The 12,294-nt window shown below is 29.2% G+C and overlaps 1 protein-coding gene across 2 annotated transcripts in view; it reads right to left on the minus strand.

Annotated features, from left to right (window-relative positions):
• The window catches only part of LOC142334293 (uncharacterized), a 187,374-nt gene that overhangs the window by 44,247 nt on the left and 130,833 nt on the right, over positions 1–12,294 (minus strand). The window contains exons 8-9 of one of the 2 annotated variants that reach the window (XM_075382216.1): positions 7,428–9,429; positions 5,041–5,078 (exon numbers count right to left, since the gene is read on the minus strand). In XM_075382216.1, coding sequence (XP_075238331.1) covers positions 5,041–5,078; positions 7,428–9,429 — 2,040 coding nt within the window. The remainder of the gene's footprint in view (positions 1–5,040; positions 5,079–7,427; positions 9,430–12,294) is intronic. The other variant, XM_075382215.1, reaches the window with a different exon arrangement.

Consider the following 12,294-nt stretch of genomic DNA (forward strand, 5'->3'; position numbering starts at 1 on the left):
TGTGGAGTTTAAATTTTTTTACAATCACAAAAGTTTCTTGTTTGGAGATGGTTGTTGGGGACAAAACAAGAACAAAATGCTCCTTACCATGGCTTCATGATGAGCCTTTGTTGCTCCCCCTGCATGTTAAAGAAATTCACTTTTTCTCTCTGGTTGAGGCGCCATTCATACATACATACATACAACCAAATTTTTGGCCAATGCTCTAAACACTGAAAAATAAACGAGTAATTGAAAATCTAGATATCTGGATAAATATCCAAAAAATGCAACAGTAGTAAAAGTTGGAAAAGAGTGTGAAATCTTTAACTGGAAGAAGGAGAGTGAAATAGTTTTCAAACCAATCAATAACTGGCATTTCAAATATGTACTTTGCAAAACATTTATAATTAAGCGGGCCCAAAACTCCAACAAAAATGTTCTTTGTAAAAGTGATCCAGTAGCTGATATGAATTCTGATATCAACCAACCAAATTTGGTGAAAATGCAGAAAAAAGGCCAAAAAGCTCTTAGACGAACGTTTGTTAAAACTCCATTACAGTTTGAGTTGGCATAATAATCTTTTGCTTGACAACACTGAAGGTGCTCCCCCTGTGAATGAGACTAAGGAGGAAGGAGAAGAAGTTTTGAGTGAACTAGTGGAAGAGCTGTGTTTGAAGCAGCTCAGACATAAAGCCGTAACAAAATTCATTTTATTTTGTTCAATTTTCACTTGTTTTTTTTTTATAAAAAATCATTTAATATTCCCATATTTCTTGTGTGTTTATTAAATATTATGTGAACTAATAGAAAAGTTTCTTGAGTTATCCCTTTGAAACAACAGTTCTACAAACATCATTGTATTACAAAAATGTATTTTCTTGTTCTAATATTAATTGATTAATTTTTATTTATTTCTTAATTTTGTGATTTTATTTAATGTACTGATGGTAATGTTTGACGATATCAGTGAAATAGAATGTATGTTTTGGAATATTGTGGTATGGTATTAAAAATAAAATATCCAAGAATTTGGATTATTTTATAATAATTTAGTGATATGAATAACTTTCTTTCTTTTTCCTGTTTAGCCTCTGGTAATTACCATTTAGATAATACTTCAGAGGATGAATGATGATGATATGTATGAGTATAAATGAAGTGTAGTCTTGTACAGTTTCAGTTTGACCATTCCTGAGATGTGTGGTTAATTGTAACCCAACCACCAAAGAACACCGGTATCCACGATCTAGTATTCAAATCTGTGTAAAAATAACTGACTTTACTAGGACTTGAACGCTGGAACTCTCGACTTCCAAATCAGCTGATTTGGGAAGACGCATTGTTCACCACTAGACCAACTCAGCAAGTTAGTGATATGAGTACTAATTACAATTTTTGCACAATTCAAACTGCTAATACAATATCAGGCTATTTATAGATTACTACAAACCAAAAGTATAAGAATATAAGTTCGGAGAAAAGGGTTTTCAACTTAGTATAAAAATGCCAAAACATTTTCCTGATAACTCCAAAGATCTTAAATGGTAGAGAAAATGAAAAAATTGGATGTAAAGTTAGCAATCTCCTTTAACCTTAGAAGCAAAGGCAACAATCTCCAAATTAAAATTTAAATATCTAATTATCTGATGATACCGTAAAAACATTTTGCAGAGCACTTTTTTTAACTACCATGAGATGCGCATGCGATCCTCAGGTGCATTATTCCATACAGGTAGCAAGTATCTATGCTGGTTCCTCAAACATTACTGAAATGTATTCACCATCACTTTTATAGGCATGCTGAGAATGCATTATAATTATTATAGGCGTGTCAGTAATAACCTGTTCTAAATCTGTATTTGAGCACCATCTCTATGTGGCAGTTGTAGTTACATCTACATCAACATAAAAATTGTCCTTTTTGTTGTTATTTCTACTAATGTTTGTGAGACTATACTGATTTTTTTTGCTAGAGGTATTGCCACATGCTTGTGCATGGGATATGGAAATGTAGTGTATGAAAAATGTCATGACTGATCAGGATTTGAACCCAGGACCTCTGGATGAAAGGGCAAGATGCTACCCACTTGTGCCATGGAAGTCGTTTCTTTTTACATTTATGATTCTAACTGTTAGTTTTAGTGATGATACAGTATATAGTGTATAATTAATAGTATCCAGTATATAAGTTAATTAGTAATTACTGCTAAGGATAATTAGTTCCTTTTTTCAAAACGAAATATTTTCAATACAACATATGAGGTTGATTTTTATTTAATTTTAGTGTAGGAGTTCTTTTACTCTAATTTTTTATATTGCAATATAATGGGTCTCCAAGCTGTTCATAGGGGTAAGAGATCATCAGGTTCAATTCAGAGAAACCTAGTTGCAGACGAACATTTGGCTGAACTTATGGGGTCTGATGATTCTTCTAATTTGTTTGGCGATTCTGGTTATGAATATGAAAAAGAAACTGATTCTAACAATTCAGACTTTATTTGACTGCGAAGAAATTCATTTAGAAGAGCTAGTTTCATCTGGTCCAGAAAAAGCAGATAATTTAATTTGATAAATGACCTAGAAAATGTAAACAATAAAGAATCAGAATGTGAGGAAGTAGATTCAGATAAACTGCTTCTAAACATTAATTTTGTGGGTGAAAAACAGTATAAATATCATGATGATTATCCTCAAAATGAAGGTTTGACTGGCACCTTTTTATAAAGACTTTTTTTTTTTATAAAGAAATTTTGGATTTAATTATGTTCGAATTAAACCATAATGCTGCAGATTTTATAGGACAACTAAGAAAACGAACTTACAGAATTAGTCAGTGGGTTGATACAAACAGTATTAAATTTTGGAATTTTTTTGCAATAATATATTATATAGGCATTAAGTATCCTAAAATTTCAGACTACTGGGATACTACTATACTGTATAGAAATGCTCTTGTGCCATCTGTAATGGGTAGAAATCGCTTTCAATTGCTTTTACGATTTATACACTTTGCATACAATCCATGTACAGCTGACAGATTGTACAAAATAAGAGACTTATTGAAAAAAATACAACAAAGATTTTATAAGGAATACACACTCAGGGAACTGATTGTGGTTGATGAATCCATGATCCTGTTTCAAGGAAGACTGTTTTTCAGATAATATTTGCCTAGTGAAACTCACAAATATGGAGTAAAAATGTTCAAACTATGCAACCTGATAGGATATACTCTACAAGTATTAATTTACGCAGGAAAGTTAACTGAAAATACAAATGAAGGTCTGGCAGAAAGAGTTGTTCTTGAACTTGCCAAAAAATATTTGAATTAAGGTAGGGAGATAGACATACAATTTTTCTATTTCTGTGCCTCTAGCAGTCATTGTTAGCAAAAAACACACATCTACTGGGTACATTATGCAAAAATGGGAAACGCTTACCTAAAGATGTAATGATGTAAAAAATTAAAAAAATAGAAGTAATTGAAAACAAAATTCAAATGGCATAGTTGTAGGTAAATGGAAAGATCAGCGTGATTTACTTTCTTAGTACAAAGTATACTTTAGAGAAAGCTGAACAGGAAAAGTAAATAAGAAATGTAAAAATGTGAGAAAACCTGCTGCAATAATACAATATAATTATGGTAAACAAGACATTGATATTTCATTGAGTTTTTACTCAATACATCAGTTGTTAATGCAAGGTTAATCTACAATAAATTTCATCGTAAAAAGTTAGAAATTACAAAATTCAGAGAACAACTCGTGTTGCAAATTGATAAAATTCTAATAAGATAGTTCCTCTAGGAGTACGTAACAAAGAATATAACTCAGCACTTGAACATAGGTTGCAACCAACAAAGAGTTATAATAGATGAATAAGAAGATGTGTATTATGCTATTCAGAAAAGTCAACTGCTCATGGTCGTCAGCATGCTCAAAAAAATGTCAAATTTGTGACAACAATGTGTAGCGCATGTGAAAAATTTTGTGTTTACCTTGCTTCTCTAAACATATTCAAAAGCTAATTGAGAAGTAAAGACAACTGTGGAAATTAAGTCATTATCAAAAATTATTGAATTTTAATAGTATTGAAGGCAAGAATTACCTGCAATACACGCGGCCTATGAAGAAAATGTTTTTCCTGGTAGGCCGTGAGGATCACAGGTTATCCTCACCTTTTTTTTAACCCTTGATAAATGATGTAAATTTTTACTTATATATTCTCAGTATATGATAGTTCATTGATAATATTTTGTTTTTCTCTTGCGGCCCCTGAGGAAAGCATTTCCTTAAATATTGCGGCAGCCAACCTGTTAATACAAAAATTATTTTAAACTTATCTCTAAAATCCTTTGCACTTACTTCATCACTTCAAATCTTTCTTGGCCTCTACTATAAAAGTGACCATAGTGGAGATGCAGTATTTGCTTTCGGGGACCTCATAAACATTAAACAATTTTTTCTTTAAATAACTACTGTCAATGTTTTGATGTACAATCACATACATCATTTAACAAAAAATAAAGGAAATAAAAGTAAAAAATTGTTCAAGGAAAAAGTCATATCTTTGTCAGAAATTAAAGTGAGATCGAGATATTGTCCTCTTCTTCAAAATGTCATTATTTAGTGACTTAAGACAAACAATACACAAAGTAAAATGTCAAAAGAATGACTGAATTACAACAAGAAATCAAAAGTACATAAACCAATTCAATCTAACACAAAAAACAAAAACATCTATATGGCATTATAATCCAAGATATCTACATGATTAGTAACATATGGTGGCTAACATTGGCAATATTGCGAAAAAGAAATCAAGCTCTCGCCATTGATAAAGAAAATAATTAGAATAATGTTAGTCACTTTGGCATCAACAAATTCTACAAAATATGAACAATGCAAAGTGCAGCAGTTGCAATTCTGCTTGTAACCCCTGCTATATGTATTATGTGACACACCTTCAGACTTATTGCATTTTATCACTTTCCTAGCTATTACAATCCAAATTATTATTTAGATAATAAGGAAGTAAATGATGCATTACTTTGCTTACACTGAAACTTGCAGTAATTTTCAGAGACTCCCAGGGCCCTGCAAACAGTAACGTTCTTACAAAATTTGTAGCAACTGAGTAATAAATAAATCTGATAATGTTATGTTCCACTTCCATAGGAATGAACGCATGAAAAAAAATACTTTTGAACTTTCAATGATCTCTTGTTTTACAAATTCACCAACAAAAGCAAGAAATCATTAAATACCTAACTACAGAAAGTAGCATCTTCTTTCTTTTTTTTTCTTTAGTAGACGGTCTTACCAAGAATAAATTAATTTGCACAAAAAATTATGAGTTACTACAGCTATATTTGTAATCAATCGCACTACCATTTTTATAATTTAATTACATATCTATAAAGAAGAAAAAATACAATTTTTCAGCAACATAAATATTCTGTTAATTACGTTATCGTGCCTTAAGATTCAATACATTTTTTTTTAGTGTTAATTATTCACAGTATTATACTGCTAATGAAAGAGTAATATTAAAAAAAAAAGTGTCACAAACTGCTTTAATCTAACGATGTTTTATCTGCAATACTGATTCTCTATAATACAACTGATTTCTAAGTGAAAGTATTGATATAAATAAGTAAATATAAACAAATTTGTTTATTTTTTTTATATAACTTCAAGAAACTAAAAATAAGTATTAAATATATTTTTTAATTTCACATTGGTTATTTCATTTAAAATATTTTTTAACAAAGTAATGGGCTGAAATAATATAACTTCAGTTTTATATTAACAGTATGAAAACTCTCAAAAAAAATTAAAAGATTGCAAGGAACAAAACAGGGAATGTAGAGAAATCTAAACTACTATTTCTTTTACCTTTACTTCACTGAATATTCAGTAGTTGGCAATTCACTAAATTGACTTCGGCAAAAACTTGTTAATTTTTTTTGTAAGAATAAGTACCTTTTTATGAAGGACAAATCATTAAACTGTTTTGTAATTATTTAAAATTTTTTAATTATTTTTTTTATATTCACATCAGGATAATAGAACAGGGGTATGTTATTCAAAATCTATTATATAGTATACGCTACAAATTCATCACAGATAAAATTTACTCACATACATGCTTTGATAAATTACATGTTTATTATTTTACAAAATAAATAAATCAAATTTTCATCATATATTGATTTTTACTTCCTGTTAAGAGTACTTTTAATAGGAACAAAAACTTAATTATAACAAATAGCTCAAAATATGTCACATCAAAAGAGCAATAATTGGTACAATTTTCATGGAGCTTAATATCCAGCTTTATTATTTTTGTTAACCACATAGCAGCTATGCCTACTATAATAATAAATTGCAACTGTTTAAGATTGATGCAAGTTTGAACACAATTATAATTATACAATACACAATCTAAGTAACAATAAAAAAATAAATGCATATATTATAAATTTTAATGACAACAGAATCTTACAAAAATATTTTATACAATTATTGTGTAATTCTATTAATATTAAGTTTTACGTAAAAAATATATAAGCAGATGTGTAAACCAATCTTAGCATAAAAAACAATTCTGAAATTCCATTAAAACTGAAACGGCTTTCACAAAATAATTTTATTGAACTGTTTTGTTTGGTTTATGAAATTAATTCATTAAAATATACATACCGTACATTTCAATAGCATGTTTAAAAAAAAATGTATCTTGTATCTAACAATTTGTTAAACACAAAAAACTGAAACTAATGAGAAATGTTGCTGATTTAACAGAAGTGAGAATATAATATTATGTTACTAAAACTGTTGAATTTTCAACAAATTATTTGTTACAATTACAGAATCATATTTTTACATGTCAATAATCAAATGTACAACTTAATATATAACAATTTTTTTATATTTCCTATCAGCTACTAAGCGATTAAAGGATGATTTGACACCAGGAGATTTTTTACATTTTCATTTCTTAATTGATTTTTTCTTTTCTTTTTTTTATAAAAGAATCCCCGATACAATGAAGTATTTGAATGCAAAACTTACAAACATTTTTTAAAACAATGATTTAGGATTAAAATACCAGAAATTAATACCTACACTCTTATCTTATGATAAAAATATAATACAAAAGGAACTATTCACAAGCATGTTTACAAAAAATAAGACAACATATCACAAGTATTTACTTTTATCTAACAATGTTGCTAACTGTTGGAGGCAATCTTACAACAAACACTAATTTTTACATTTACCTATCAATTTAGTTGTAAGAAAACGTCAAAGAAGAAACTTAAATATCACAATGTAAATAAAGGTAGTGATAAATCATTTTTTAAAAGTAAGATGATAAATATATGGACTAGATACACTAAGGCTTAGACGTTTTTGAAAGTAATTTACTTTTCAACTTACCGTTTCTAAATTGAGCACCGTCAGCAGAAGTCTTCACATCTTTTTCAATTAATTCAGTAGTTGAATCAGGAGAACACTTTCTTATAGGTGGTATGATGTGTTTCTTATAATCACCAACTTTTCTTCGTTTTAGTTTCTGTTTAAACCTAGATTCTACATCGCTCTGTTCTGAACTGCTGTCTATTTTGGAAGTCTGTATACATTCTTCCCTAATTATTTCACTGGAATTATTATCATTAATGGACACAATCGCAGCACTATCTTTTTCTAACACTTTCAATTCAGTATCAGCAGCCTCCTTAAGATCAGTTTGTTTTAAACAGAAATCTTCAGAATCAGATTTTTTTCTTTTAAACTTACATGTCACATCACTATCGAAGTTATCACCTTTCACCCGCCTAGTTTCACCCACTAAACTAGGAGCTTGGGCTTTTTCATGTGGTTTTAAATGATTTTTCATTAAATGTTTAATACAATCGCTTTTTGAAAAGGTCGCATACGTACAGTTTGAAAAAAGGCAATGGTAATTGTTCCAACCTAAGTGATCAGCTACGTGATGCTTAATGTGAAACATCATTTTAAATTTCTTTAAACAAATTATACACTGCTTATTTTTATACCGAATGTACTGGCTCATCTTCTTTTGTATCCAGTTTGACTGATCATCATCATGAGTATCGTTTAAATTTTCTTTAAGACTAGACTCATCGGCACTAGTAAATTCTTCTTGTTCCAAACTTTCACTTGTTACACTATCGACACTGGTATTATCACTTTTGAATATAGATCTTACCTTATACCTAGTTAAAATGCCAATAGTATCTTTTGCACTTTGTTTATTACAAACTTCAGAATCACTCTGAAGATGGATTACAATATTTTTATCCTTAACACTATTAGAGCCAATGTTTGTTTCACTTTCAGAGAGGTCAGTTATCGGAACAACTCTATCAGACATTTCAGATAATAAGTCGGATTCATCTGCTGTATGTTCAGTGAATGATAATATAGGAGTACAATTTGAATCATCATTTATTTCTGAATTTAATTTTTCATTGGAAAATTTATCCTTTTTAACAATGTTTTCAGGAAAATCACTATCAATGCTTACCTCATCACATCCTTCAGGACTATAGTTTGCACAATCATTATGAGAGGTATTTAAAACTATATCTCCAGTCTTAATGTGATCATGATCAGAACTCAGCATACTGTCATTACTTTTCTTTGATCTTACCTCATCACTTTCAACATGTTTTACTTCCTTTTTAACATCACAAGAAGCATCTTCACATATTTTTATTAAATTTGCATCATTAGTTCCTAAGTCGCCAGTACTATTTAATACAAAACTAGTTTTACAATCTGTATCATTTTCTGGTTCAAGACCTACTGCTTTTCTAAGTTGTAAACACATATTTTCTAACCTTTTCATTTTTAATCTGTTACTAGTCTTAGGCAAAATACACTTTTTCCTAATTTCTGGAAAGTTTGGTTCATCTACTACACTGGAATTACAGGAACTAACTTTTTCATCTGATTCTCTCATTACTTCTGATTTCGATCTGCTTATGGATTCATTTGACTGAGATATGAGACGATCTTTCAAAAGGCTATCAAAAGTGTGAGACTCAACCAGTTCTTCATCTTTTTCTTCACAACTCTTATGCCTTTCACTTCTTCGTGTTTCTGTTACTAAATTTCCCATTGTATTTTTACAATAGTTCATCCTCACTTGTATTCCGATTCTCTTTTCACTTTGCACCTTCTGAACTGGGGTACCCTGAGTCGACTGTTGCTTTGCTGGAACTGTAACCGAATCATTAGGTGTTTCATTATACTTTTCTTCCTTACGTTTTATAGACTGTAAAGAATTACAAGCGGCTATTCGTTTATGACATATTTGAGCATGTGATGTTAGAGCAGCTCGTCTTTCAAACCTGCGTCCACATCCTCCACATCTCTGGAGTTCAGTATCGCCTTCAAAGTGCTCCATCCAAGCCTGGAAATTAAAGGCAATATATAAATATTTTTCCAAAAATTAGTGATTTAAAAGACCTTTTTATAAAGAAACCCTAGAATATTACATATATTAATAACAAAATTTTTAATAGTAATAAATCTTAAGACAAAACTTGAAAACTTTTTTAGAAAGTTTAATGATTTCGGTAAGTAATGAAAAGGTTTAAAGTGTGAATTGTACCATTATAAGTCTGTTCAATAAAGCAGAGTTCACTATTATACAAAGAGTAAATGCAAATTTCTCTTTGAATTTGTATATTATATAACATTTGTTTTTATTATAAGACGTGTCTGAGACTAATCTAATTATTCATTATCCCCAGACAATTAAGACTAACATTCAACTGCAGTTCCTAATGCAGGATGAATTTTTTTAATACATAAAAACTATCAAGCCTGACTAAGATTTGAAGTTTTTGGATGAAGGATGCTACCTCTCTGCCATGGAGGTCTCATCTATTAAATATTTTTGTTTCTGTGTACTTCTGGGATAATTTCAACCATTTTTAGTGATCATGTCTGGTTTTTGCAAAAACTGGGAATCTACATTTAATTTATTCTTACTTCTAACAGTTTTTTGTTTTTGACCTATCTACCTATCTACCGACCTGTGTTCTATACACATTATTTTAAATTTATACATATAAATATATTATTTTACTGAAATTAATCTTTTAAAAATTCATATTATTCCTCTATACTATTTAATAATTAAATGCTGAAGAACAAAGCTTGATATTTATCAAACAACAAAAAATGTATATTTCTAAGGAATTGTTTTATGATGAATTGTTATGATGTGCAATAATAAAATTTAACAAATTTATTGCTGATAAATTATTCTATTGGCAATTTTTTAATAATAAATTTTATTTTATTTTGTAGAACGGGTTTTAATCATTTCAAGGGTTTAGTTTTAAGTAGCTACTGTGAATCTATTATATCAAAACTGATCGCAAATTCTGGCAGCATATTTTCTTCAACAGTTTTTTGATTTGTCTCCAACACTAATAAGTTCCTTTAGCATACCTATCAGCATGATTTTGGAATAAGCAATAAAAATCTTTCAAAAGTATAAGTGTATACGCTATCCCAAATCATACACCACTAAGTTGCTACCAGATTAATAACAATTATCAATACAAACTGAAAGCATATAAATTTTATAGTATATGAAATCTAATGCTTAGACTATTATCCAATAATGAGTGCTCTGAAGAGAGCAGAAGTGCTACATAATCTGCAGCAAAGTGAACACTTCAAAGTTACCAAAGAAGCTTTGTTGTACCAGAAAACGTATTTTTTTAAGATTCAAATTTTCTTTCATGTAGATGGTACCACGCAAACAAGAATTATTAATATATGTCCAAAAACTGTAAATATAATTAAAAGATCACATTTATAAAGTAATGTCAAACACCTTGTTAATCAGTTACCATGAACACAGAACTATAAGACACTTGACAATGTTCTTGGCAAAAACAAGATATTTAATTTTCACCATTCCCAAACGGTGATGATTTAATTTCTAGTGATTAGTGTGTAAAGCACATAAAAAATGTGCTTCATATTAAGATGCAACTTTACATGCCGCAGATAAACTTCAGGAATAAAGTGGAGAAAACTTTCCTTCATCATGTCAGGAATTTTCTATGAAAAGTGAAAATTAGTTGATTATTGTGGCATAGGTACTGCCATTTAATAATTTTTTATTGGGGAATATGATCATGCTGTGAAGAGTTTTGCTGATCTTGTGGCAGAGTGGTACCATTTTGGCATTTCATCTGGAGGTCCTGGGACTTAATCCTGATCAGGCATGACATTTTTCATATGCTATATTTCTTTTTCATATTCCCAAGCACAAGCTTTGAGGCTTATAAACTGAATTAATCAGCTAAAAAAAAGACAATACTTTAAACTGTTGAATTAGTAAGTGAAAGGAAAGTATATCAAAACCTTTTTTGAAAATTTTGCATAGCACGTCAGTTCTATAATTGATCAATATTTACACATTAACACATATGAAATTACAAATAAGAGCTTTATGTCGACAATTTAACAGACTTTTTTTTGTTGATTCAATCTTTTTTTTTAATTTTATTTTTATTAGAAGTTCTTTTATTGCAAACTACATAGAAATAAATATAAAAATATATTAATGGTTCAGGAACCGATTGATAATTCATGTAAAATTCTTTCATAACTATCGCTCACCAGCTATTAGGTAGTAATATAACTTGTTTTATTAAAATAAAAACAAGTATATCAAACTAGTATTTCAAAAATGCATAACAGGAAAGCCACATTACTATAAAAAAGTGAACTTAAAAGAGGTGTGGATTGGTATTAGTACTTTCTTTCAATTGTTATGTAAAGGGTTTAAATATTTCCAATAAATTATTTTAAATTTTTGGTTTGATTAGAGAAATGTTTACAAAATTTTATCTAAAGTAAAAAAATAAAATTACTTTATAAATATATCCCACAGAAGCAATGACTGTAATCAAAATTCAGAAGCTGTTGTAAATTATACGATTCAAGATAATGAATACAATATCATTCAATTTAACCTAATATCTTTCTTGGGGTCTTTACACAATAAAAGTTAAAATTGTAAAATATAAACATACAAAAAATTAGTTTAAAATCTTCATATGATTTTAATGGGAAAACAAAGGAATCTGTGACAAGATTTTGAAGTAACTTTTATTTAACAAGTGGGTGAGTGAATTTTACCCAGATTTTATAGCGTGGCATAATATTGAAAACTTGTCTAGTATATTTTCTTAAAAGAATCTCTAATTACATTTCAGATAAAATTAAAAAGCTTGATTGCTATCTATTA

The sequence above is a fragment of the Lycorma delicatula genome, chromosome 1, assembly GCF_047948215.1.
Source record: "Lycorma delicatula isolate Av1 chromosome 1, ASM4794821v1, whole genome shotgun sequence".
NCBI lineage: Eukaryota > Metazoa > Arthropoda > Insecta > Hemiptera > Fulgoridae > Lycorma > Lycorma delicatula.